Below are 27,470 nucleotides of genomic sequence, written 5' to 3'. Positions count from 1 at the left end.
CGAAAAGGCGTAGGTGGCAGCGTTGTGCATCCCGAAGGGAAAGAGCGACGGCACAGTCGCGCCCCCCCTGGGAGGCACTGGGGTTGCAGTCGATGATGGTGCCGGCGTAGATGATGCTGAGGCACGTGATGACGAAGCGGTGGCCCCGTCGGCCGCGACGCTGAGCTGCGACATGGCAACCTCAACCCACGTGGGGGAGCTGAGGTGTGCCGCCCGGCGCCGCTCCATGCGTGCTTGTCGCGAGTGCTGGCCCGAGCACCTGTTGCGCCGGGCTGGTGAAGTCGGAGTGTCAGGGTTGCGTCTGGGCGAGAGGAGCTCCATGAGATAACCGTTGCCGGTTGCTCTGAACTCAAGACTCCCAAAATAAATCACGTATCCCGCTGGGAGCGGATCCGAGGCGCCCATGGGGAATGGGTTGGATCTGCTCGCCATCCCTGGAGATCAAATGGGAACAAAAGTGAAAATATCACGCAGTACCCCTACCTGGCGCGCCAACTGTCGGTGTTCTGACCCGGCGGGCCGGACCGAACTAGTGATGATGCTGCGTGTTTCTCATCCCAAATGTTGTTGCAAGAGGCAACACAGTAATGCACGGATTTATTCTGGTTCCGGCTATGGGGCCGTACGTCCAGCAAAGGGGTGTGCGAGAGTACTGTACTATCTTGCACCGGGGGTGCCTGTAGTAGGGGGTACAAGCGAGGCGAGAGAGGGAGGGAAGCTCCCAAGTCTTTTGCTAGAGGAGGAGTTGATTGAGGCGAGTGCCAATATCGGGGCTCAGAAGAGCGTATGTGCTCTGTGAGTAGTGCTGAGCGTTGTGTTCTACCGAATGGGCCGACCCCCTTAAGGGAAAGCCCGCCTCCTCCTTTTACAGACACAAGGAGGGATGATGTACATGCACAGGGGATCGTGGAAGTTGCCGTCTTCTCCTCGAATCACGGGGGTGCAGTGATCGAGCACTGTGGTAAGTACACTGTGGTAAGTACACTGTGGGGTATGGCGCTGGGCGTGGCAGTCGTCTTGGGCATCGTTCTTGGTCTTGCGGAGATCGCGCCGGCGTGCTGGCGGCTCCAGCGGGCGGCGTGGTCGTTGCTGTGGGGGGTACCGTACTCCAGGCGTGGCGTGGCGGCGTTCCGAGGGTCCTACAGGCCAGGGTCTTGTCCTGGTCAAGGCCGGAGCCGCTTCCGCGGGTCGTGCCCATGCCGTTCGAAGGCTCCGCGGAAGGAAAAGTACGAAGGAGGTATGGGGAGTTGGCAGTATAGTAGCTGGAGCAGTGCCGAGCACGTCTTGCACTGCGTCGCAGGTTTCTACAGTGTCGCCACAGCATCCGGAATGGCGGAGCAGTGACCGGAGTTGGCGGACGAGACTCCGATCACAGCCACTGTGGGGAATGGCGGCCTGACGCCGTCTGACCCGGGCGCTGTGGAGGAGTGGTTGGAATTAATGCCTCCGTACGGCGGGCGGGTGAGCGGAAGGGCCGTTTGTCCTTTCCATCGAAGGGTAGCCTCGAGCGAGGCGGAGACGTTCTGCTTTCTCGAGGGCAGGCTCGCGACCCTCGAGCGAGGCGGAGGCGCGGGGCGCGGTCGAGGACTTCGACGGGGAGCCCTCGAGCGAGGCGGAGATCAACCCGCGGGTCCGAGGGGGGTGCGGATGGGCCGCACTGCGTACGTGGGCCGCGTGTTGAGCTTCTTTGAGTCCTTTTCTTTCTTCCAGATTGGAAGGAGGCTTTAGGCCTTCGTGGGCCCGGTTGCCAAACACGTGTTTGCATTTTTGGGCAATTTTAGTCCCCTGATTTGGGTGCCCCTAATCATCGTACCCGACAATAATTATTGAAAGTGAAACAAAGATGTATACTTGGTATTTATTTTATATTATTATTGTATTATTCTGATACTCTAATGACGTATTTAATGATTCATAATGAGTAAATAATGTTTACTTATTAATGATACATAATGAGTAATTAATATTTATTTCTTAGAAATGACTTCGCAACATAATGACTTCGAGCATCGTGTGTCCGTTTTCGGACGTCGATACACAATCAATTGGAGTGTACCGGACATTCGTTTGAGTGCCGCCTAAAGAGCGGATTTCACCGGACATTGTACTGATGTTTGAAAAGAAATGATTTTTTGTGAAAGAAATTTCCGAATTTCAAGAGGAAATAAGGAAACGAGGTGAAGAAAGTTTGGCGCCACTTGCGGCTGCGCGCGAGAAAATAACGGTCGTCATTTACCTGTGTACTTGGCAGCATGTGGTGCACCATGCCTTCAGCTCCACTCCATTCTTGTCGGATCCAAAACCTCCCAAACCAAGACACGACGAGCGAGCGATCATGTCCTCCTTCGACTCCGTCGCGGCCGTCGTAGGCGATGACGACGGTCTACCGCCAGCCCCCTTCGACCCTGCCGTCATCCCGGACGGCGGCGAGCAGCAGGCGGGGCTCGGCATGCGCCGCGGCCACCGCTTCGCCGCGTCCTACTCGTCGTTCGGCACTGCCGTCTCCGAGGACGACCTAGGAGGCATCGCGGGCGACGGTGGCTTCGGCCTCGGCATGCCCCCGGATTCCAACGGCGGCGCCCATGGCGCGTACGGGTACGCCGACGACGCGGCGCGAGGCGTGGAGCATGTCATGGGCGCCCAGGACGTGATGGACGGCGCCGCGCACGGCCGAGTGGGAGGGGGCATCGGCGGCGGCGGCGGCCTCCTCGACGAAGACCTGTTCGGCGCGGCTGCCGACGACGGGCCCGTCCTGCCGCCGCCGGAGGCCATGAGGGAGGAGGGCATCCTCCGCCGAGAGTGGCGCCGGTGAGTGATCCGTTCTGCCGTACCGCGACGATCAGGTTGGTTAATTTCTGAATCCGAGATTAGTGCAAACTGCAAATGGGATGGCGTGATTTCATTTGCAGCCAGAACACGTTGATGCTGGAGGAGAAGGAACGGAAGGAGAGGGAGCGGCGCAACGCGATCATCGCGGAAGCAGATGAGTTCAAGAAGTCCTTCCTCGACAAGCGCAGGATGAACTGCGACACGAAGCGAGAGCAGAACAGAGACAGGGAGAAGGTACAACCGTACATGAACCGCCACGAAAGATCAAGTGAAATGAACGCAATATATATTATGTATATAAATCCTGATGCTCGTGTTGAACCAACCAAACCACAGCTTTCCCTGGCGAACCAGGACAGGTTCCACAAGGAGGCGGACCGGCAGAACTGCTGGAAGGCGATCGCGGAGCTGGTGCCGCACGAGATCCCGGGCCTGGAGAAGAGGGGCAAGAAGAAGGAGCAGGAGCGGAAGCCCGGCATCGTGGTGGTGCAGGGCCCCAAGCCCGGCAAGGCCACCGACCTCTCCCGCATGCGCCAGGTGCTCATGAAACTCAAGCAGAACCCACCGGTTCACATGGCGCCGCCGCCGCCGCCGGCGGCCAACAAGGAGGACGAGGGGAAGAAGACGGATGGCGACAAGGACGCCAAGATAGACGGTAAGAAAGATGGTAATAAGCAGGCAGCTGGAGACGCCGAGAAGAAGACGGACGCCGGCGAGAAGGGGGCCGTGAGCGCCGATGCTGCTGCTGGTGCTCCACCGGCGGCAACTGGAGCGCCGGCGAGCAAGGAACCAGAGCAGCCGGTGAAGAAGTGATCGCCATGTGCCGATGAAGATAAAGCTATCTAGCTAGTCGTGGACATCCTGTTAATAACAACATCGGCCTGGAAATATTGTTCTTGAGCCGTGGACATTTTTGGTACGTTTGTTTAGTGCAGCTTTCTGAGCTAGAAGTAGCTATCTGGTTCCCACTAGTTTCAGTTTAGTCCTTAAGGATTATTAGAGGCTGGTATTGCTGTAGACTCAGAAGAGTTTTTTTTTCCTCTCTGATCCCTGAAAAGGTTGGATTCATCAGATTTTTTTAAATTGTATTCTATAATAATTAAGATGGCACTGATGACTAGGTTATATCTTCAGGTGATGTGCTTTCAGTTTTTCCCCTTACTGGTTCGTTTTTTCGTACACGTCTATATAGTTCACCTTAGCCTGAAGAGAGACTCGGATGCTGTGCTTTTGAGTTTTGCTTTCAACTTTGTTCTTGAGGTGTCCCTTGTGAATGCTCATCAACAAATTCCGTGTTGCAAGGTGCGTGCGCGCAATATGGAGGGCTCATGCGCGCACCAGGGAAAATTTTATGGGCGAAAAAATTCCGAGAAAACTGTTATCAGTGGTGACCGGTTTGACAAAATTTCTCAGTAATTTTTGAATTCGTACTCACCCCTTACCTCCAAAGCTACATATCTTCTCATTTCTAAACATTGTGATGTCTTGTTTTCCATATTAGATTGTTTGGAGATCATTTAGATTATTTTAGAAAATGTTTTTAAAAACTTCGTCCGAAAGAGAAACAACAAATCCGATAATTTCTGAAAGAGAAACGGCAAATCCGATAAATTTCTGAGAAATATGATAAACACGTTTATCCGACACCTCCGATTTTTTTTCTCTGCTGCAGTCACTACTACAAAAAAACTGATTAACAACAATCTTTTTTTAAGAGCTCTGAGGCGGGCACAAAAAACAATCACATCTGTTAATGCCCAGCATTAACAGAGACGGTCATTTCTTATTGATTGAGACGGTTACCAAAACCGCCTCAGAAAATCCATTAACAGAGGCGGCCAACTTTAACTCGACCGCTTCTATTAATCATCGTATTTTCAGAGCCTTTACATTTACAACAGCCCGCCTCAGTTAATGGGCCGAGCCCATTAAAAATTCATACCCAGCCAAACCCTAACCAATCTCTCTCCCTCCCCCCTCTCTCCCGCACTGGCCAGTGCGGCGGCGGATCCGGCCCGCGCGCCCCTCTCCCTTCTCCCCCGAGCACCTGTCCCGGCGGCGGCTATGATGGCTTGGCCGCGTACGAGGGCACTCCGGCCACGGAAGCAGGGGCCGGCGCTCTCTAGGGTGGCGGATCCTGCACCGGGCGGCGGCGGCCCGGCCCCTCCTCCCTGCGCCGGGCGGTGGCTTCTCCGGCGCGGCGGTAGCCCGGCCCCTTCTCCCTGCACCGGTCGTCCCCCGCGCGGATCCGGCGTCCCCCTTGCGGATCCGTCCTCCCCCGTGCGGATCCGTGTGGTGGCTGGCAGCGGCGGTGCTGCTGCCCATGGCGGCCGGACCGCGACATGCGGCGGCCGCGGCGGGCGGCCGCGGCGGGCGGCGGCCACGGCGAGCTGGGGCCGCGGCAGTGGGCGGCCGCAGCCGACGGGGGCGGCGTAGATGGGCTCGGCCAGGCCCGTGATGGGCTCGGCGGGTCCATCCCGTTTTTTTGTTTTTCAGTCCGATTTTCATAGGCGGGCGGGGCAACCGCCTCTGAAAATGCTTCATTATCAGAGACAATTGCTCAGAGGCGGTTGCCTCTGCCAGCCTCTGAAATTAATTTTCAACCATCTCTAAAAATAATAATGTAGTAGTGAATCTCCACCTCCCCCATGCCCCATCCCGACTTGATGATACGAATATCAAATATGTACACTGCTTTCAGCGGCTCTTGTACTAGAAACGGGTGTACCTGTACCTGGAGCCTGACCCTTGCAACCTTCAGGCATTCAAGCAGAGGAACCGTTTTATTTCTGGTCTGAATACGGTTGATCCTTGGCGCTGTCCAAACCAATGCTTCTACCAGTGGTGAACAAATTGTTTCCTGGATACTTTGTGGTTGTGAAGAACTATCAGATGCCTCGGCGGTGGTAGCGAGGTTCCAAGATGTCGTACTTGGGCGTACTAGGCCTCATGGAAAGTTAATTTGCTGCTCTTGCGTGGAGATCGCACATACCACCGCGCTGCAAGCCTGCAACTACTGTCACTGTAGGGATTTGTGGAATATACTACGGTCTACCCTTATTCATCCGCATTTTGTGTGGTGCCACTCACAATGCATAATGAGGCTAGAGGGTAGGGAATATAGACCCCACTTGCAAATGTTACAAATATTCCACTTGTATTCTGAAAAAATAACGTATCACTCCTGAACCATATCATCAACCGCAACCAGACATGTTAGTTTAGTGAGTGACATATATTATTCTTTAGCACACATGGTGAGTCATAGGCTATGATGAGTTGTATACTGAGATCAATGCCAATTCAATTATGTGGGCTAATAGCCTGCAGAGCCTACGTCCATAAATGTTTCCACATTAAGGTAATTAGATAGTGATCGTAATATATATATTATATGAAGAAATGTTGAAAACCACACATAAAACTCCGACTGTCACCACTATCTAAAACTTTCCTCTCTCTCTCTCTCTCTCTCTCTCTCTCTCTCTCTCTCTCTCTCTCTCTCTCTCTCTCTCTCTCTCTCTCTCTCATTTTTTGCAATCTGATAGACTTGTAGCATTACTTTTGGTTTGCCTAAAAAGGGTGATCGAGGATTATTTCCTCATATGCCACTTAAAAACTCATAATATATAGGTTATATATTATTAATGTGTCAGGCACGTGCGGCACTACAGTAATTTAGGATTTAACCGGTAGCATGTGAGCAATTTTTCCAAAATTTCCAACCGAGGTTTTGTTTCATTCACAGAAATTGCACCACAATACAGGCAGGGCAGGTTACAGTCCTTTTTTTTTTTGAAACGTGGTTACAGTCCTTTTATACTACACTACACGAACGGTACATCTCAGGCACCATAAAGAAGGCAGACTCATCGTCATGCTCTCGCAAACCAGATTGCTCAAAAAAAAAGGCACAACAAAGTCGGAAATAGTGACAGGCTCATCGTCTTGCTCTGCCTCCAGGCCGTACTCCATCCACACCGGCGGACCTTGCCGTTCGACCTTGGCTATTTCTGCGGGCAGCAGCTCCGACTGTGAGCACGCCGGCGAAGGTATGAAGAGCAGCTCGGCTTGCTCCGCCCCCATCGACGGTGTGAAGGTCGTGCCATCAGGAACGGGATCATGCTGTGTGCTAGACGGAGCTGCCGGAACGGCGGCAACTGGCAGAAGAACATCGGCGGTCCCGGAGATGCGCACCGGGCACGGCACAATGTGTGGTGACGACGACGGCGGTGGTGGGTCGTCGCAGGTGTGCGCGGCGAAGTAGGTGAGCTCAAGCTTGGATGGATCGGCGTCGGATTGCTGGACATGCTTCCGCGCAGGGCAGCCGGGCTTGCGGCCACATCTGAAGTAACTCCTGCAAGAGCCATGCAACACGGTTTCATGAGGGGAAATCGTTGCGTCTCCGATGCAATGGCTGCGGCACGTCTCTCGACTGGAGTAGTTTCAATAGGTAAGAAATTTTTCTATTTAGTGAAAAAAGGCAAAATAGATATTTTAGTCCCTCAACTTTGATATGAGGGTCAAGTTTATCCCTCAACTTTCACATAGGTCAATATAGCCCCTAAAATTTCATTTTTTGATCAAACTCATCCTTGTGCTATATTATACTTCATAATAACATGAGATTCATGCAAAAAGTCCTATTTACCCTTGTTTCTTCCCCTTCTAAACTTCTCAGCAGTTTATTATTACTAAAAATATTTAGCCAATGGAAGAAAATCAGTGTAGTAGCATGGACAATGTATCTAAGTGTTGAACATCACAAGTGTTAAATTTGGAACATAGAATTTTATTTATCCATGCACCGCATTGTATTGTGGGTGCATGAAGAGTGAAAATTAAGGAGGGGAAGAAGAAGCCAAGAGTAAAACAGACTTTTTGCATTTATTTCATATTATTTTGGAGTATAATATTAGCATAAGGACATATTTGACCCTAAAATGAAAATTGAGGGACTATATTGGCTCATTTAAAAGTTCACGGGTGAATTTGATCCTTACAATAATGTCGAGGAACTAAAATAGCTATTTTGCCATAAAAAAAGTAATAATATCCTGGCCTCTGTATCCATGAATGCTGTAATCCCCCTGAATTTTCTCTTGATGGTGTATGTGACCAGTATCATCCGTGTGCGTTGGATGATGCAAAAGGTTGGAACTTTATTTTTTTTTCTAAAAATGTATGACCTGGTTCATGGATTCATATATGAATTTCAGCAAAAATTCTTCTTTCTAATCCGTTCGGTTCCCCTTTCTAAAAATGTGTGACGGCATGAGAAATACCTTGGAAATCTAGCGCCGAGAATTTCCTTCTGCCCGTACTTCCTCCATGTGTAGGAATCTTGAACTCCATGTTGTAGTACAATCATTCGGCACGCTCCATCCGTCCTGGATCACGACCATGACGAGGTCAAAACCCAAGAACACCAGAACTGGTGCCCAAATTCAGAAAAATAGGACCGAACCAAAATAAAACCACAAGGCGTCAAGAAACAAAAAGGCTCTCCTGTGGATTGCCATGATAAATTTTATAGCATCAAGATTAAACAAAGGGCATATTACCAAAAATTGTAGTCAAATAGCTGAAAAATGATGCTGGATCTGGAGCAATACCTATAAATTTTATAGCATCAAGATTAAACAAAGGGCATATTACCAAAAATTGTAGTCAAATAGCTGAAAAATGATGCTGGATCTGGAGCAATACCTGACCCGTTGACCACTTCTCCTTGGCGCTGATCGGGGCCGGCGGCGGCGGCGGCACCAGTAGAACTCTGCCATGGCGATCGCTGCGTGTCCAGCGCGCTGAGCCGCAGAGACGCGAGCGCTTGAGAAAGCGAATCCGTGATGTCTGACAGGAGGGCCTCCACGGCGCTGCCAGGGGATCCTGCTCCGGCGCGAGCGCCTAGTCCAGCAGCCGGAAGTAGCTCGGCCAGCACAACCTTTGAGCTGGTTGGTTGACTTCTGAGCTCCGACGATGAACCGCTCCACCGTTGCGCCACCCGGGCCGGCAGCCATCTCTCAAACTGAAACTTGAAGATCGCCCAATCTGTGTTGCTCGAAGAGATGAAGATGTGAAGATGATGACTATTGTGTTAAGATACTAGAACATAATGCGCGCTTTGCGCGCCCGATCACGAGTTGCATACAGTATCCAATATTCCATGCAATTATTCTAATAATATTAATATTATTGATTGAATGGGATCTGCAGCTCATAGGTGCTGTGAAAACCATAAATTATATTTAACAAATCAGTATTAGTAGCTACCAAATATTTTAACAGATAACTTAGAATACTGATCCAAATAAGAGTGGAGTACTAAGATATTAAAAGGAGGAGATAACACACTTTGTAGTCATCTGGTATCCAAAAGAGTTTCACTGATGTTGAAAACACCAGGTTATAAAGGGCAGACCCCAGAGGCTCCCACTCGAGTGGGGTCTGGGGAAGGGAAATATATGGGCAAGCCTTACCCCCACAGTAAATTGCGGGGAGGCCGCTCGAACTCACGACCTGGCACTTCGGTGAGCAAGCGCTCAACCAACTGCACCAGGCCTGCCCTTCATATAAAATGCCTAAATATATATAGCACCAAGCAGCAGGGCATCAAATGCAGATCAAGGCATGGTTGGAACTGTGTAAACATAAAATAAGCTGATCCCCTTCTTCCTTCTAAGCATCGTCATTTGGAACTGTAAATATAGGATCGATAGTTAGTTGCTATAGAGCTTGTTAATAGCCGCACGAAGAGTTTACAATAAATCTAATATTTTGAGGAGGCAGCCATATTTGAATGAGGATCTGATGTTGAAAAAAAATTAAAGTGATCAGAAGCATCTCTATGGTACCTATGGCTATGTCTCTCACATATACTCACAATTTGGAAGAGAAAGATATAAAACAATAAAGAGGCACATGTAAAGAATTATTAGAAATTCTATGTTGACATTCAACTTGAGAGGAAGGCTGTTGTCTAGATAGGCAAATTATATAAGCAGAAGGATATGTAAATAGGGCAGCAATATGCAAAATCAGATATATTTTTGCATTGCTAAGTAGAGGAAGATGCTTACATTAGTATAAATGATATATGCACTATCAATTTTATAGATACTATGATATACCAAATGTCCAACTTGGTGACGACTAATAAAGATAATGCTTTACGATCAAGTGCAGCCATGATCTAGTCGGTCTATCTATTTTATTTACAGTTTGTAGCAAGGAGATACCTAGATTTGGAAATGCCATGTTCACAACCACGAGCTTTGCTTCCAGTGTCTTTATCAAGCAGTAGCTTATTGATGATTTTCTTGTTAGAGGAGTAGTGAAACCTGAAAAATAAACATGTTAGTTACCATGGTATTACTTGACATGTTGAAGAAAACAAATTTATGTTTATAAGGTCGATCTTTTCTTACGATAGTCTTTTCTATCTTTATTGCAGAATTGCCAGCTCTCTTGATCCAACTGACTTCGCTAGCGAATGAATCCAGCAGACTCTAGACTTTAGTTACTTTTTCGCGGGGCGTCTATACATAACACGCACGACATCAACCGTCGTCGCCGCAGGAGGTCGGTCCACCGTGGCCCGCTGGATGTGCACCCATGAACTTGCATCATAAAAGATGTTCTAAAAATAAATTAAAAATTGTTTTAGAAAGACAACAATATTTTGATTGTGTTGTTACTAAGGAGATGTAAAAATGTTCATCATAGAAAGATTGTTTAAAGATAAAATAAATTATTCCAAAAATAAAATTTCATATTCTAAGAAAAATATTCTAAAAAATGTTTTAGAGCAAAAAATATTTTAAATATTTTTTTAAACGTAGGCAAGTGTGATCTAGTTTTGAAAGTCTTAACACAAAGATCACTATGGTGTAATCATAATTTGATTTAGATAATTAGTTTGTGAAATACAAATTTTTTTAGTTGGAGTACATGCACATAAACTGAGATATGTCAGGTGAGATATGCAGCCGCTGATTTTTTACACTTGAATGCTCCGTGAGTGTTGTGGTTCGTTCGAGGCAGCTGGCTAGAATCGGCCCATGAAAATAACAGATGGGCTAAAAGCATGCGCCAGCAACTGTGACGTGGTGCATTATGGTCAGGGAGCATGGAGCAACCCAGTTCCTACAGCAACACCAGACCCATCCATCTTACGCCCCTGTACATGACGTGGCGAGAAGCAGAGGGCACCGCAAGCCGCGAAACGCGGACGAGCGAGGAGGAGCTACCTCTCTTTAATTAACCCGATTCTGTCTTCTTGACTCTTGAGGGTAGGTGACTGGGATTGTAAAATCAGTGCACTTTGTTCTCTTTTAATACTAACAAATTGCACTTTATTCAGCAGGGGTCAGTCAAGATAGCAACCAGTGATCCAATCACTGGAGGGCACATCTTCGCCCCGTTCGGCTGGAAATAAGTGGCTGGCTAGAGCAGCCGCTGGAGCAGCCACCGAACAGGCTTCTCCCGCCAGCCGAACAGGGGCTTATCGCTAAGGCGGTAAGGTCACGGAGTGTTTAAGAGTAAAAAACTACTCATAGATACTACCTTCCCAATGCATAGTTTATATGATAAATAAAAAAATAAATCTCATCCAATCCTCTCTCTTCTCTCTCTCCTTATCTCATCCTATCACTCTTTTCCCTTTCTTGATTCTTGTGTAGACATGGCGTCTTGCATAAGAAATCATGTCTATCTTTTTTCTCGTTAACTCACTTGCTGTGTCACCAAATTATTTATGCAACATTCTCATTGATGCTATGAAAATCATCCTAGTACGAGGGTTGGGACTGGTCTAATAAGAGACTAGGACGAACCAGCTCCCATCCGTGGGAACATTTGAAACCTTTTTGGATAATCGCATAATTAGATAGGAGTGTACTTTCTACCACTTGGTATCTCACAGACTACACTTACCTCATTTTTAGTATATATCTTATATTGCGAAGGAAAGGAAATATAACATACACATGTCATTCTCTACGTATAAAAAAAGGTCAATACAAATGGTTAAAAACCATGTATAGGATGTTTTCCTTCCATCTGGGTGAGAGGGTTGGTTATCGAAACCAACCGAAGATCTTCTTCGCATGCAGCGAAATCCAACACTAAAGTAAATTAATGTGATAATATTTCACATCCTCTACTTGCTTCATAGCCCTAATCTATGCCTTCTGCCGCATTTTGGACTTGTAAGTCATTGCCTCAAGTCTCGGAAACAATGAAAAGGTTTTTTTTTTAACGTTCCTTCTGTCGGGCTGATGATTATTTTGTTGCACAATATGAAAACATGGTGACGAATTCGAATGCTTGTTAATTTGAGCAAACCACGTCATGCGTTGCCTATTGGGACAAATACATGAAATGCAATCCCATGCTATGGTTAGGCATCCAGAGTTGTCTTCCAGCATGTGCAGGACGTGCACATGAATTGATAGATAAGACAGCTTAATAACACGCCATTTGGCTAAGCACGCAAGTAATTTCCATCTGTGTGTCACTGTTTTCCAGCTAAGAAATGCACGTGCTGATCTGCACAATTGAAAACAGGGGGATCACAATGCTCAAGGTGATAGAGAAACTAGCAAACTTAAGCTATAATCTTCAGCTATAATAAACAGCAGGGTCAGCGAACACTACTTACTCAACACTTGATAGGGCACAGCCAAGAAACAATGGAGACAAAAGATTACAAACACACCAATATTTTATAGAGGAAAAATGGTGGGTTAAATTATTCAATACATCACACATTACTAGACTATATGCTTCTTTAGCTACACAACACTGTCCTCCAACCTCGATCTTCTTCTGTTCACCCAATTACTCACAAATCACAGTATAAAATACAGTTGCCGAGAAGAATACCTTATAAATACAACATATGCAGGCAACAGTGTCCAAAATGGTGGTTTTGGGTCTTGAATTCAACCACTAGGTGCCGCGATCGCTATATCTTCCATAGTCTTCTGGAACATTATCTCAGTAGGTTTCAAGCACACACGAATGTATTCATGCCCAAGTTGCGCTCGTTCATTGTCCCCAAACCCAAATACAATGCCTTTATTTGTCACAGCAACAGTGTGATATAGTCCGGTACTTATTTGGGAGACATAGTGACCCCGCAGGCTCTCGAGAACGCGGGGCTTCATTACTTTGTCAGATGATCCTCGGTCAGGAAACCCTAAACTCCCAAAGCCCATCCATCCGAATGCATAAACTGAGCCCTCATCTGTGAGAACAAAGGTCTTTCTCTTCCTTGCGCATACCTAATTCAAGAAAATGTGAACGATTTTTACACATGAAACTGATAGGCATGGTCCTACACTGCTACAAGCAGCATTTTAATTAGAACAATTTGCATCATATATCAGTGTAAAGAAGAATTGCTTTAAACTGTTTAAATAAAAACTTTGCAGCTTCATTCTTCTCTAGCTATCGACAGGGCATATGCAAGCATGTTAAACAGACCTGCACAGCAACTTGGCTCTTCAGACTGCTGATCAATTCTGGGCTAGTTTTATCATTCTCATCACCATGGCCCAAGGCTCCACAGTATCCTCTGCCCCATGTATAAACCTGCAAAGTAAAGATTTTTTTAAACTTCTGTCTGGGGAGAAATTAAATTCAGAATATATAACCGAATCGACACAATACAATATATACTCACGTGTCCCAGAGCATCGAGGGCCACAGCATGCTCATCTCCAGCAGAAACACGAACTACATGAATGTTCCTCCTCTTAAACGATTGGATGGCACGTGGACGAAGTTCATCATGCTGATCACCGTGTCCAAGGCAGAAATTAGTGCAAGACCCAAAGGAATGAACTGTTCCATCGTCTGTTACAGCAAATGTGTAGCTTGCCCCAGCTGCTATCTGCACCACTTGAGTGGGGCCTTCAAATAATTCAATAATCTTTGGAGTGGCCTTGTCTATGGTGTCACCATGGCCAAGTTGGCCGTGTGTGTTACTTCCACATGTATATACTTGGCCATCCCTTGTAAGAATCACAGTAAAACTTAGACCAGTGGCGACCTGTCAAATGTTAACAAGATAGCATCAGAATGGGAAAATTGAAATGCAGAAACAAAGTGAAAGATCTTAACCACTTGGAAGAAAAGCTAGCAGATTAGTGAACCCATGATAACATTTAAGAACAAACAATTGCTTCTACAAGGAAATAATAGGTGCAAGTGCAGAAATTAAGAGCCTTAGAAATCTTATCATAAGAACAAATATGAACTAGATACATGTAAAATGCTGACTGATATGATATGTGTTCAGTAGAAGTGCTGATTTGATACAACAACAACAACATAGCCTTTTTTCCCAAGCAAGTTGGGGTAGGCTAGAGATGAAACCCGAAAGAAATAAGTTCAAGGTTCAGAAGTGCTGATTTGATAATTAATAAAAATGAACTAGCAAAAGATGAAAAGATGAGAATCTCCTGCTCAAAAAACAAGTAAGAGAATTAGGTGGTTTGCCCTGATGGCCTGAGCCGTCAGAGAGACTTCCCTAAGATATGTGCATATGCACATGATTACGCGAGGAAGGGATCATTAACAATGGTCAAATCAATTTTACACTGATGGCATATATAAAAAACATCACGACATGGAGAAATTACTGATCAAATCTTCAACATGTGAGTCATAATGATTAGCATGTGCTCTCAACAAGAACTAGAATAAGGGAGAAACATGTGAAAATATCAACCCCCTAGAAACCATTGTTGAGCATGCTGCATTGCTGCTAGCTTCCCAGTCAATACAAATCTCAGCACTAAGTTAGCAACTTCTCATAAAAAAAGTTACAAGAGAATGATAGGACACAGTACAATTTTATCAACACTTAGCAGACCAGTCATGGAAACAAGTACAGAAGCATCACTGTCAAGGAAAAAAATGTACATTATGTCTTGAAATGAAAGTGGATATGCCAAGTCAGATAATCAGAGGTGCACTTGGATACAGAGCACAAAAGGATGAAAGATTTGTGGTCACACCTGCTTGCAAGAAACCCCTTTAAGTGCTTCTACTTGCGTTGGTCGAAATATCGTCCTCCCCACTTCACCATGACCACAGCATAATGATGAATTATCACCACAGGTGAAAACCTATTTAGACCAAACTATTCAGGACAGAAAGGCAACAGAAAAATAGTAATGCACCAATATGCATAACTAGCTTCCATTGAGAGCATCAATTACCTCACCAGACTCCGTAACAAAAGCAGCATGGTTGTGCGAGGCAGAGATGTTGATAACACGGGAAAGTGATGGAAAGGAAACCCGACTGAATGCTGCACACTGTGTAGTATCTGGGCCATGACCTAGCACACCACACAAGCTGGACCCACAAGAATAGAGAGAAGAGTCACGGACCAAAAGTGTGTGATATCTTCCTGTGGCTACTTGCATCTGGAAACATACAGCAGGTTCACATGTATGAGAAAACAATTTGGACATATCGAAAAACTTGTAGCTATTTCAATGCAAGGTAAACCTATATCCAAGCAACAACATAATATTTTTTTTCTCATCTGGTATTCTGGTTTCTTTGTGGCAAACATATATAAATAAAATAATAAACATGAGACTGACAATTAGCAATGCCCTCAACATACTACTAAACTCCCATGTCATCCAAGATCAGGGAAACCATTGTCCAAGAAACAAGAAAACTACATTTTCCTCATTTCGACTTGGTATTTTGTTTCTTTCTGAAAAACATATATAAAGAGAATCATAAACAACATGAACATGATGATTAGCAATGTCTGGACATAATGCTAGACTTATAACCAGGAATTGTGTGCCATCTATATTTACTATGAGAGGTTACAGCTGCATCAAGATATAAGAATTGAAGGTATACCTCATATATTTAAGTAATTATGACAGTAGCAATACAATTTCACCAAGATTTTTCTCCATAACAATTAATCACTTCCAGAAAGCTTCATAGTGTAAGTGTGCTCCATGTTCATGTTAGTATTGTTTCTAACGAGTAAAAGCATACCAGCTTATAATTTCAGGATGTTACCATGATTGTCAATCAGAGATAAGTTGTTAACTACCCTCCAGCTCAAAACTAGAAAAATGATCTCTAGCAGCTTAGCAATAGCATGTAAATTTGTCATCTAATGCAATAATAAATATCCAGTTTAAGACATACAAACCATGCAAAATTAAAATGTCTTGCTAACTACTCCAAGGTGGGTAACATGTGAAATAAGCATTTCTACACAACAGTGCAGTCAAATGGCCATACAAGCGCTATCAAGATTGAGATTTTTTAGTCCACGTAAGTGAAGGAAGAAAGGAAGGACGCTCACGCTGCCCGATGAGGTCGCGACTGTGCCGGACGACTGCTCGACGGACTGAAGGAACCTGAGCACCTTCTTCCAGCTGCCCCCGCACCGCTCCAGCAGGTCCCCCCTCGCCGCGGGCCCCATGGCCGCGAACGCCGCCCGCGCGACGCAGAGCTTGGACGCGGCGTACTCCGCGAGCGGCCTGAGCGCGCGGCAGGTGGCCTCGAGCCTTGCGAGGTCGGCGGCCGTGAGCCTGCCGGAGGTCAGGACCTCCCCGACGAGGTGGCCCGGGAGCTCCTCGATGGAGAACGCACGCGACGCCTTCTCCCCCGCCATGGATCCACCGCCGCCGGGGCCCTGGTGAGGTGACGAAGCCCTGGTCCTCTTGGTCCCGGATCGATCGGAATCATCCAAGGATCCGGCCGCGCGGGTCGAAATGGCGCCGGAATCAGCAGGAAGCGGCGGCGGGGGAGCTGCGGCGGCTGGGGACCGAATTAGATCGAGCAGCGGAGGGTATCACCCGGAGACTCCGCCGCCCAGCTCGAGCAGCTGGGAGCACCCCCGGCGGCGGAAGCAGCAAGCCCCGGTGGGAACCAATCGAATCGCGCGGAGGGGGGCGGCCGAATTGGGCGCGGAACAGCTCCCCCGCACCGAATTCCAGCACCAATCCCGACCTCGGCAGCAGCAACCGGAAGCTAATCGAGGGCGGCCGTGCTGGGGGGATCAGGGGATGGGATTTGAGGCGTGGGAGCGGGGAATCTTTCCTAATCGGGGGATTCCTTGCCCCCCAACTCTTCGAAAATCGGCGCGCGTGCGTGCGCTTGCACGCGATCTCACACGCACGGACGGACGAACGCAGACTCCAAAAGCTACGCCGCGGGGGGAGCCGAAAGGGGGAAGACGAAGGCGAGAGGAAAGAGAGGGGAGCCGCCGCGCCAGCACGCAGAGGGAATTCTTGTGCGCACGCGAAGGGATGGAGGAGAGGGAAAGAGAGGGACGCGACGCGAGTGATGGGAGGGCGGGCTGGTGCCGCCGCAAGTGTGCCGTGGATCCATCCACCAGCGAGCGCCTCCGCCCGCCACCCACCAGGCGCGTGGAGCGGGAGCAGCTGCCCGCGGGCCCGGGAGGCATGGGGCCACCTGTCGGCGACGGGGCTTGGCTGGTGGCTGAGCGTGACGTGGCGTGTGGTCGGGGAGGAGGCGGGGCCCGGGTGTCGGTGCCCGGGGGGGAGGCGCGGGGGAGGGAGGAGAAGGACGTGGCGGCCACTATCGCCTCAGGCGGACTGGCGGAGGATGCGTCGCGGGCGGCGCGAGAGGCCACAGCCCACAAGTGGGATGGGGATGGGTGGTGGTCTCTCTCTCCGCTCTCCGGGCGGTGCGCGGCGCTGGCTGACCGGGCGGCCGCCGTCGATTCGGCTTTCCGGGAGGAACGCAGGAGGACCACGAGCTGCGCTGGCCCCCCGGGAGCGAGCTCACCCCCAATATTGAATCTAGAGTAAAATACACATGAGCACCTAAATGTGTAGCGCTGTGTCAAATAGGTTCATGAACTTAGAAATCAGACATCTAGCCCCTCGAATTTGCGAATCCGTTCACCCCAGGTCCAGTCCGATTTTGCATGGCTTTCATGACACTGTGCGGCCGGGATTTGCTACAGTAACCCCGTATTTGCTAGCGGTTTTGTTTTTTCCTTTTCTAATTTATTTCGGCCGAATCTTCGAAAAATCATAAATCTTCGATACGACATCGGATGAAAATGATTTTTATATGAAAATTGTAGCCCTCAACGAGATCTACAACTTTTTAGTTTTGAATTTTTTCATTTGACGATGTTAAGGTGATCAAAAAAATTATATAAAATTATAGCACCATAATAATCGCGTACTTTTGCTTGTCGCATTAGAAAATTAATATATTTTTTGTTTGTTGTCAAATGAAGAAACTTTATATACCAAAATTTTAACACTTTTAACGATCTAGATTCTTGTAGTTTTGAGTTTTTACATTTGAAGTTGTTAAGATGTCGATAAAACAGGCTTTATACTGTTTTATCGACATCTTAACAACTTCAAATGTAAAAACTCAAAACTACAAGAATATAGATCGTTAAAAGTATTAAAATTTTGGTATACAAAGTGTCTTCATTTGACAACAAACAAAAAATATATTAATTTTCTAATGCGACAAGCAAAAGTACGCGATTATTATGGTGCTGTAATTTTATAGAATTTTTTTGACCACCTTAACATCGTCAAATAAAAAAATTCAAAATAAGAAAGTTGTAGATCTCGTCGAGGGCTACAATTTTCATATAAAAATCATCTTGATCCGATGTCGTATCGAAGAGTTATGATTTTTTTGAAGATTTAGCCGAAATAAATTAGAAAAGAGAAAAACAAAACCGCGGTTACTGTAGCAAATCCCGGCCGCACAGTGCAATGCAAGCTATGCAAAACCGGGCTGGACCTGGGGTGAACGGGTTCGCAAGTTCGAAGGGCTAAATGTCTGGTTTATAAGTTTATGGACCTATTTGACACAGCGCTGCAAGTTTAGGTGCCCACGGTGCATTTTACTCTTGAATCTACATCTGAGCAATTTTTATAACTCACGGTCGAAGTTGAGGTGTCTCTCCCTAAAAATATCTATCCTCCATTCTTCCTCCCATCTCATTCCACTCCTGCACTCTCCTCCCTTTCTCTTCCCCTTCCCCTCCCCGTCCCTTCCCTTCACCCCACTCGAATTCCCGGCGGCGGCGGCGCGAAGCTCCGCTCGCAACGCGGCGGCGGCGCGGAGCTCTGCCAGCACGGCGCAGTGGCGGCGGGCGAGCTCCACTAGCGGCGGCGGGGGGCTCCGATCGCGGCGTGGCGGCCACGCGCTCCCCGGCGGCGGGGGCGGCGAGTCCCCCGGCGGCACAATCCCCGACGGCGGGGGCAGACGGTGGCGGTGACTCCTCGAGCGATGTTTTTTTTTCTTTTTCTTTTACTTTTTTTTCTTTTTTCTTTTATTTCCAAATTAAAGTTTTTTACCCAAGTTTCTTTTTTTTGGATGGAATTTTTTTACTTTGAGCTTTTTTGTTTTAGGATGCAAAAATATTTTACCTAAATTTTTTGTTCTAAGCGCAAAATTTTCCTCTTCAATTTTTTTGAATTTTGTTTTTCAAATTTTTCTCGTCAAAATTTTTCTATCTCTTCAATCTTTCTCTTGAATTTTTTTTTCTGAAATCAGAAAACAACAAAAAATTACTAAAAAAGAAAAAAACGGTTTGAAAAGTCGACCGTAAACTAGCCAACCCCGAGCTCACCTGATGTCACAGCCAGGGGTATGCCCCTGTATGCCTAGGCATACCCAAAATTTAGAGAAAAATATCAACATGTATTCATAGATGTATATACTCCCTTCATTGCACAAAAATTGTAGTTTTAGAAAATTTCAAACACATTACTTATTCAAAAAAATAACTTTGTTACCCATAATTACTTCTACCAATTGTGATTGAAAACTGTATTATTTATTTGGTTTTCTAGATTCTTAGTGAATGTATACACATTGAAACTAGAAAAATAATATCTACTGAATATTTGATTCGCTCTATACGTTCTTCTATGCAATGCTTTCTTGGTATAATTGGTATTGCTTTAATTAGATGAATCTCATTACAAGCTAAAACTACATTCTTTGTGGGATAAAATTTGGATGCCAAAAACTATACTTATTTTGACACGGAGAGAGTATCATATACAACTTATGGACCCAATTCAACAAAGCCTAACAAGGAAGCCCCAAATGCAAAAGAATCATTCACTCCGTCTCTGCTCACAGCTCGCCCTGAGCCTCCGTCCCCCCGGCTCCGCGTTCGCCCCAGTGCGCCTCCGGCCCTCGGCTTTGAGCCCTTCGCCTTTGGCCCTCGGCCCTCCACCTATCCCCTGGATCGGCGTTTGGCGGCACTCCGGCGACTGGCATCCGGCTCTCTCATCCTGATGACCTCCCCAACTCGGCAACGGCAACTCCGGCAGGGGCAGGCCGCAAGCCCCTCGCCGCCCCAGTGCCAGCACCCCAACATCAGTGCGAAGGAGGCCGCCACCGGTTATTATTCGCACCGTTCAACAGCGCTTGGCTGTAGCTACCGCATGTTGAGGCAGCGCAAAATGGCGGTGGCAGCTGTAACAGCAGCCGAACGGTGCGATTATGGATTTGTTATGCAACTTGTCGTCAACTATATTGCGTATTAGCTTCAATTTTTTTTTCTATATTCGGCATACCCAGCCGTAAATTTCTGGCTCCGCCACTGGTCACAGCGCCGCTGGGTTGCTGTGACATGTGCGCCGGGCGCATCTTACCTCCATATTTTAAAAAAATTCAGTTGCACTTGTACGTTCTCATGCAAATTTTTTAATTGTGTACTGATCCGTCCACCTGCTGTTAATATCTAACGTTTAAATTGCCCTGATAGGTAAAACCCATCAAAGAAAATGTCTACATTGCCCTCAGACTGAAAAAGGCCCTCACGGGTCCTCTCGTCCTCTCCTTAGCCGGCGGCGCCCAGGCCAGTAACGTCAAAGCGAGAGCTCCATCTTCGGCAGCGTCCACGGCTCCTAGCTAAGCCAGCGGCATGGAGGCGGGAAGGGGGCTCCCGGAGCAGTGGCACTTAGACCAGCGGCACGGAGGTGGGGGGCTCCCGGGGTGGCGGTGTGGACGCCGGTGGCACAGAGGCGGGATGCTCCCTAGCCAGCAACACAGAGACCGTGAACGCTATGGCTGGTGCCATTACCTGGGACTCCCTCGCCGACGGCGCAAACGCCACAGGTGCCACGCTGGCGCGTGCGGAGGACAAGGGCTCATCACTTCGGACCGGCGCCTGTCACATCCGGCAGCTCTCTAGGATCTCTACCCACAGACTTACTCATTTTATCCTCGCTCGTGCGCACCCGGGAAGGATTTCCCGGTCGGTCACTCATCTCTAAATTATTTCGGACCAAACACGCTTAAACTCGGAGTTCTTTGGAGATCGGCTTCCCCTGGCCCACACGACAACTCTCTAGGATCTCTAAATTGTCCCCACAAACCAACACTAGTCTTTGGAGATCGGCTTCCCCTGGCCCACACGACAACTCTCTAGGATCTCTAAATTGTCCTCATAGACCAACACTAGTCTTTCCTACGTACTTTGTCATCACTCGTGCGCACCCGAGAAGGACTTTCCGGTCGGTCACCCATCCCCAAATTGCTCCGGACCAAACACGCTTAACCTCGGAGTTCTTTGGATATCGACTTCCGAAAAAAAAATTACAACTTATTGATATGAGTATTCTATCAATTCAATTAAACCCAAGGGTCAGAATCTGACAGGGGCTGCTTGGCCAGCAACCCCACCGACACCATGGCTGAGGCGCGAAGGTCACTGGCGCCCAGGCTGTCGGCGTGGGCTCCCTGGCCGGCGGCGCAGAGGCAGCGAACACCTTGGCTGACAACTCGAACGGCACCATGCATGGTCGAATGCGCGTTCAATGGATTAGAGGAGCAATTTAGGGTGCGATTGGTAGGCTACACTAAGGTCTCTAGCCAAGCTTCGATAGTGCAGACTGGTTCGTTTGGTAGGCTGAATAGCACCCTTAGCCAGACTCTGGTTCATTTGGCCTTGTACGGCCTGCACAACCGGGAACGCAATAGAGTTGCATCTCCGGTTATGCAGCCTGCATCTCGCTCCCACTAGCCAAAGTTTGGTGGGCTCAGGCTGGTTACCTGAATCACCTCATTTGCCATGGAGGGAGCGCTCCTGAACCATTTTTTTTTAGCCTTCTCATGCATTGGCACCTGAGCCAATCAACCAGAGGAAGACGAAGCAGAGCAGCTGACGTTGTTGTTTTCGTTTTCTTTAATCAGATCAGCCATGAAGTGGCGCAGATAGAGGAAAGAGAGACTAAGACTTAAAGGATAGGAATGCTTTTTTCATCTTCTGTTAGTCACCGTTAGTGCTCATTTCTTTCAAAAAAATTACACGTGTAAAAAAAAGTGCGCCAGAACATACAAATGCAATTGAATGTTTTAAAGGTACGGAGATAACCATCAATTTTTTTATAAAGGTATATATACGGATCATCTCGTTACGCCTGTAGGACCTCGACGCCCATGTGCGGGCTCGATGCCTGGGGACGTGACGCCGGTGAAGCGGGCCCACCGCGCAGAGGGGCGGAGCGAAAACTCAATCGGCCAAACAACAGTTGCACTTTGGGATCACCGATGGTCTTTGGCAGGCGTGTCACGGAAGAACTTTTTTTTTCTTTTCGTTAATTTGGATAAAGGTCTGGGTGCACACACACTTTTATGATGTATGGGGTCATTGTTAATGAAGTATTCTACGAGTTTATTCTTGTTAAATTCTATACCACATAGACAAAAGTGATAAGATGGTATGCAGTTTAAGGGGGTGTTTGTTTCATGGGATTTATGCAAAAGTCTCTGGGTCTTATGAGCCTAAAAACCCAAACAGGTGAGTCTAAAAACTCTAAAAGGAGGTTGGAGTCTAAAGAACTAGGTGATACCCCGCGCGTTGCTGCGGAATTTTTTAAATAAAATTTTAACGTGAAATTTGAAAGTAGAAAAATTAAGATGCTTGTATGGCAACATTCACAAAAAAATCAGTGGACGGTGATGTGGCATTTGATATAATAGGTTCCTATATGATGCAGATAACTTACATGTTAAGAGAAATAGAATTAATGACTTTAGTAGGTGTCATCTATATAGACTATATAGATGATATGAATTTTACTTGCATATTATTTTTTATCAGGATCCAGCAGAAATCGATAAACTAATAGAATAAACATCAATAGAATATTTGATCACATTATAGAAGAATATGTGCTCAAAAAATAGAGTATGTATATGACTTTACATTAAAGATTAAAAGTATTGCACATAGTCGAGATGATATGGACATTTTTTTTATTTATTGAATCTCGTAAAAATCGATAAACTAATAGAAGAAACACCAATAGAATATTTGATCACGTTATAGAAGAATATGTGATGAAAAAATAGCATATGTATATGACTTTACTTTAGTTAATTAAAGATTAAAAGTATTGCATATTGTAGAGATGACATGGACATTTTTTGTAATTAATAAGGTAGTCGAAAGTTAGTGGGACACTTAGTGGAGAATGATGTGGACACCTTGCATGAAGAGAAAAATAGTTAGTGGGTGCCATCTATATAGAATATATAGATAAAAAGACTCTCTTGAGGAGCTTTTTGGGTCTTTTAGATCCAAATTCCAGCCTACTCCCGCGGGCCCCACACCCCTCACCACCACCGTCCCCCGTGACCCCCCCCCCCCTCCGCGGCTCCGCCCCCCGACCCGTTCCCCCACATCCTCTGCACCTCGCCGCATCTCGGTCGCCGCCCCCCTCCCCTGCGACCCCCAGATCCCCGCCGCCGCCGAATTTGAATCCGGCGGTGTCGGATACCACAATTAGGGGCACCCTAATTAGGGACTAAATCGCCCTCAAACGCAGAACACATGTTCGGCAATCGGGCCCACAAAAGCCTACAGTCTTCTTCCCATCCGAAGGGAAAGAAAGGCTCCACAGAGGCCCCATCTTCGCTAGGCCCACGGCCCAGCTTCACAGTGCAGCCCATCCGAACCCCCTCGAACCCGCGGAGCCATCTCCGCTTCGCTCGAGACCTCCCCGCCGAGGCCCTCGACAGCACACTGCGACTCCGTCTCGCTCGAGGGTAGCGGACCTACCCTCAGGAGAGCGAACTAACTCCGACTCGCTCGAGGCTACCCCTCGGCTGACGGAGTTAACGACCCGCCGGCTCACCCGCCCGCCTGATGGAGGCAATAAATGCCAACCACTCCACCGCAGAGTAGGGAGTCAGGCGGTGATAGGCCACTAGGCTGTCCAGCAGCTGTGACCGGGGTCCCGTCCGCCAACTCCGGTCACTGCTCCGCCATCCCCAGCCCTGTACAGACATCCCCGGCACTGCTCCCGCCACTATGCTGCCTACTCCCCGTACTCCCTCCGTACTTTCTCTACTGCAGAACCCTCGATCGGCATGGACGCGACCCTTGGATGCGGCCCGGGCCTTGACCAGAGCAAGACCTCCGCCTGGAGGACCCTCAACGCTCCGCCACACATGCATGGAGGACGGTACCCTCCACAGCAACCGCCACGACGCCCACATGTGCTATCAAGACGCTGGCGCGATCTCCGCAAGGCCAGGACGTCACCCAGGACAACTGCATGCCCGGCGCCTTACTCTCCAGTACCTCACAGTGTACCTTCTACAGCAGACATCCACTGTGCACCCCCGATTCGGGGAGAAGACGACGACTTCCGACCCCCCGTACTTGTACACCGCCCCTCCTTTATGTCTATAAAAGAGGGAGGCGGGCTCCTTCCTTGGGACCGGATCTAACTTCTCATCCGCTTAGACCAACTCCTTAGCTTCACTCGCGCTCCCTCTCTCTCTGATATTTGCACTTGCCTCAATCAATCTAGCAGAGACCTGGGAGCTTCCCTCCCTCTCTTGCCTTGCTTGTACCCCCTACTACAGGCACTCCGGTGCAAGATAATACAGCACCCCTCGCGCAGCCCTGCTGGACGTACGGCCCCACAGCCAGAACCAGGATAAACCTGCGCGTTCCTGTATTGCCTCTTGCATCAACCGTCTAGGATTAGGGATCACGCAGCATCTTTACTAGTTGGTGCCGGACCGCCGGGTCTAGACGCAGACAGTTGGCGCGCCAGGTAGGGGGAGCACTGCGTGACTTTTGTTTTTGTTCCCTCTTGTTCCTAGATGGCAGACGAGCCACACTTGCTCCCGGCAGGCACGGTGCTCCGGTTCGGGAGCCTCGACTTCGTCGCGACCGGCAACGGTTACGACATGGAGCTCCTCTCGGCCGGGTCCAACCCCGACACTCTGACTCCACCGCCCTAGCGCAGGAGGCGCTCGGGCCAGCGCGCGCGACAAGCGCGCATGGAGCGGCGTAGAGCAGCACGCCTTGCTACCCCCACATGGGTAGAAGTTGGCACGTCGCAGCCTGCAGCCGCGGCGGGGGACATCGCCACCTCGTCACCACCACCAAGTGCGGCCCCGGCGCTTCCCAAGGAAGGCGCGACTGCGCCGTCGCCCTTTCCCTTCGGGATGCGCAACGTCGCTGCAACCTACGCCTCTTCAATCAGCACCAACATGAGCGCGTACGAGGATCTGCCGGGTCATCACCTCCTCTCGATCCGCAACCTCATCGCGTCATCACCCGACGACTCCTACCCCGACACTACCGACGACATAAACTTCTTCATGGACAACCTCGCGGCCCCGGAGTGGGACTACTCCGGGGCACGTGACTTTGATGTTTTTCGGTCGTTTCAGCTTGCGGTGAACTACTGCCTTACCTGCTCCGAGGTTCCAGCGAGGGGGATTATGATCCAACTTGGGAGTGCTTCATGGTCGAGCTGGCGGATGGGGCTATCGACGACGTGCCGAGCGACGACGAGAACAACGAGGAGCCCCCACCAGCAAACCAAGCGGTGGTGCCTGCCGCAAACCCAGCTGCGTCGGCAGGCTCAGCGGCGCGACAGGCACAGCTGGCGCAACTCAGGAGCTCGAGACCAGGCTCGATGAGGAGGGTCGGCAGACCCGACTTCTGCGTACTGCGCTCGAGCAAGAGCGCACCGCACGTGATGCGCGTGCTCGGGCGGCGGGGTGTGTCGCCCAGGAGCGGATCCTGGCCGACGACGACGTCGACAACCCGCTGGACCTGAAAAGGGCCAGCCAAAAACTCGTCACCGCGGCATACCTACTTCAAGCCATGCCCGAACCCTCTACGCCTGCGGGTCGCAACCTGCGTAACAAGACACAGGCGCTCATCGAGCAGGCTGCAGTACAACATGCTGAGAGCTCCACGTCTCGCATGCGTTCGGCAGCCTCGGCAAGGGCTGGAGGCACCGTGCGGCAGGACCCCGAGGCCTCGGTGCACATTCCACCAGGAGGAAAGGGCAAAGCGGCCATGGCTGACGATGCGAAAGCACCCTCGGTGCATGACCGCATCAAAAGGCCTCCTGAAAAGGAGCACCTCCAAGACACGCGCGGGCACGCCAACGACGGCGACGCCCGCAACATCATCAACGGGAAAAGATACAACCCTCGATGCGGGGGGTGGATCGACCCCGAGCATGATAGGGGTGTATCACCAGAGCCTCCGGGCACCCGTGTGTTCAGCCGGGAGATCCGTACTGCTCCCTTTCCCCCACACTTTCGCCAACCCACTACCCTCGTCAAGTACCGCCTTGCATGCCAGCTAGGTGGTGCGACTGATGACGTCGTGATCATCCACAACCTTCCTCTGCACCTCGCTGACTCCACGCGGACGTGGCTCAAACATCTTCCTGTGAATTAGATCCATGACTGGGCCGACCTGGTCAAGATCTTCGTGGGCAACTTCCAGGGCACTTACGTGTGCCCTGGGAACTCCTGGGGATCTCCGAGGGTGTTGCCAGAAGCCCAACGAATCCCTGCGCGACTATGTTCGATGCTTCTCCAAGCAATGCACCGAGCTCCCCAGCGTCACCAACGTCGAGGTCATCAATGCCTTCCTCTGAGGCACGACGTGCAGGAACCTGGTGCACGAGCTTGCGCGGAGCCGTCCCACCAGCAGCAATGAGCTGTTCGATGCAGCCACCAACTTTGCTTCCTGTGAGGAGGCAGTTGGTGCCATCTTCGATGGCAAGACGAACAAGCGCAAGGAAGATGCACCCGCGGAGGGCAACAGCAGCAAGGCCAAGGCCCCCGTAAAGAAGAAAAAGCGGGGGAAGAAAGGAAAGAAGCCGGCACCACCGAACCAGCGTGGACAGGGGCAAGCGGAGGACTCCGACGAGGCCTTCGTCGCTTCCCCAGACCGCAAGGGCCCTCGAGGCCCCCCCTCGAGGCGGTGGCGGCCTGTTCGATGACATGCTCAAGAAGTCGTGCCCTTACCACAAGGGATCAGTCAACCACACTCTCGAGCAGTGTGGGATGCTTCGCAAGTACTACAACCGCGTCGCGCACCGTAACAAGGGCAAGAAGAAGGATGCGGACAACAAGGGTGGCGATGGCAAGTTCCCCTCGGTGGAGAACACCTTCTTCATCTTTGGAGGTCCAACGGCGAACATGACCTACCGGCAGCGCAAGCATGAGCGCCGAGAAGTTTTCTCCATCACCAAGAACACTCGGGGGCCGCGACCATCGAGCCATCGACCAAAGATCTCTCGGCGGAGGAGCCCGATGCCATGGACACTGAAGCCGAGACCTCCTCGGCAGAC

At 49.1% G+C, this 27,470-nt stretch overlaps 3 protein-coding genes across 3 annotated transcripts; 1 reads left to right on the top strand and 2 right to left on the bottom strand.

Annotated features, from left to right (window-relative positions):
• Positions 1-2,304: 2,304 nt before the first annotated feature.
• On the top strand, positions 2,305-3,783 carry LOC120658763 (clathrin light chain 3-like). Its single transcript, XM_039936963.1, has 3 exons — positions 2,305-2,808; positions 2,910-3,063; positions 3,166-3,783. The coding sequence occupies exons 1-3, from the start codon at positions 2,336-2,338 to the stop codon at positions 3,640-3,642; spliced, it is 1,104 nt and encodes a 367-aa protein (XP_039792897.1). The 5' UTR covers positions 2,305-2,335; the 3' UTR covers positions 3,643-3,783.
• A 2,707-nt stretch (positions 3,784-6,490) lies between these two features.
• Positions 6,491-8,912, bottom strand: LOC120659951 (WRKY transcription factor WRKY71-like). The gene is made up of 3 exons (XM_039938244.1): positions 8,539-8,912; positions 8,115-8,219; positions 6,491-7,186 (listed from the first exon to the last, which is right to left on the bottom strand). The coding sequence occupies exons 1-3, from the start codon at positions 8,847-8,849 to the stop codon at positions 6,652-6,654; spliced, it is 951 nt and encodes a 316-aa protein (XP_039794178.1). The 5' UTR covers positions 8,850-8,912; the 3' UTR covers positions 6,491-6,651.
• A 3,524-nt stretch (positions 8,913-12,436) lies between these two features.
• Positions 12,437-17,174, bottom strand: LOC120659950 (ultraviolet-B receptor UVR8-like). Its single transcript, XM_039938243.1, has 6 exons — positions 16,187-17,174; positions 15,060-15,269; positions 14,856-14,966; positions 13,517-13,885; positions 13,318-13,425; positions 12,437-13,115 (listed from the first exon to the last, which is right to left on the bottom strand). The coding sequence occupies exons 1-6, from the start codon at positions 16,496-16,498 to the stop codon at positions 12,774-12,776; spliced, it is 1,452 nt and encodes a 483-aa protein (XP_039794177.1). The 5' UTR covers positions 16,499-17,174; the 3' UTR covers positions 12,437-12,773.
• Between the last annotated feature and the right edge of the window lie 10,296 nt (positions 17,175-27,470).

The sequence above is a fragment of the Panicum virgatum genome, chromosome 2N (genome assembly GCF_016808335.1).
Source record: "Panicum virgatum strain AP13 chromosome 2N, P.virgatum_v5, whole genome shotgun sequence".
Lineage (NCBI taxonomy): Eukaryota > Viridiplantae > Streptophyta > Magnoliopsida > Poales > Poaceae > Panicum > Panicum virgatum.
Note: the sequence above shows the minus strand (reverse complement) of the source record. Positions and strands in the feature narration are given on the sequence as shown.

What these genes read in the sequence shown, in the direction of transcription:
- LOC120659951 (XM_039938244.1), bottom strand. Translation starts at nt 8,849, where the DNA reads ATGGCTGCCGGCCCGGGTGGCGCAACGGTGGAGCGGTTCATCGTCGGA. An exon ending in AGAAGTGGTCAACGGGTCAG is followed by an intron (nt 8,220 to 8,538) that starts GTATTGCTCCAG and finishes GTCGTGATCCAG; the next exon opens with GACGGATGGAGCGTGCCGAA. An exon ending in CTCGGCGCTAGATTTCCAAG is followed by an intron (nt 7,187 to 8,114) that starts GTATTTCTCATG and finishes TGGCTCTTGCAG; the next exon opens with GAGTTACTTCAGATGTGGCC.
- LOC120659950 (XM_039938243.1), bottom strand. Translation starts at nt 16,498, where the DNA reads ATGGCGGGGGAGAAGGCGTCGCGTGCGTTCTCCATCGAGGAGCTCCCG. An exon ending in TTGTTACGGAGTCTGGTGAG is followed by an intron (nt 14,967 to 15,059) that starts GTAATTGATGCT and finishes TGGTCTAAATAG; the next exon opens with GTTTTCACCTGTGGTGATAA. An exon ending in AAGGGGTTTCTTGCAAGCAG is followed by an intron (nt 13,886 to 14,855) that starts GTGTGACCACAA and finishes AACATTTGACAG; the next exon opens with GTCGCCACTGGTCTAAGTTT.
- LOC120658763 (XM_039936963.1), top strand. Translation starts at nt 2,336, where the DNA reads ATGTCCTCCTTCGACTCCGTCGCGGCCGTCGTAGGCGATGACGACGGT. An exon ending in CTCCGCCGAGAGTGGCGCCG is followed by an intron (nt 2,809 to 2,909) that starts GTGAGTGATCCG and finishes TTTCATTTGCAG; the next exon opens with CCAGAACACGTTGATGCTGG. An exon ending in AGAACAGAGACAGGGAGAAG is followed by an intron (nt 3,064 to 3,165) that starts GTACAACCGTAC and finishes ACCAAACCACAG; the next exon opens with CTTTCCCTGGCGAACCAGGA.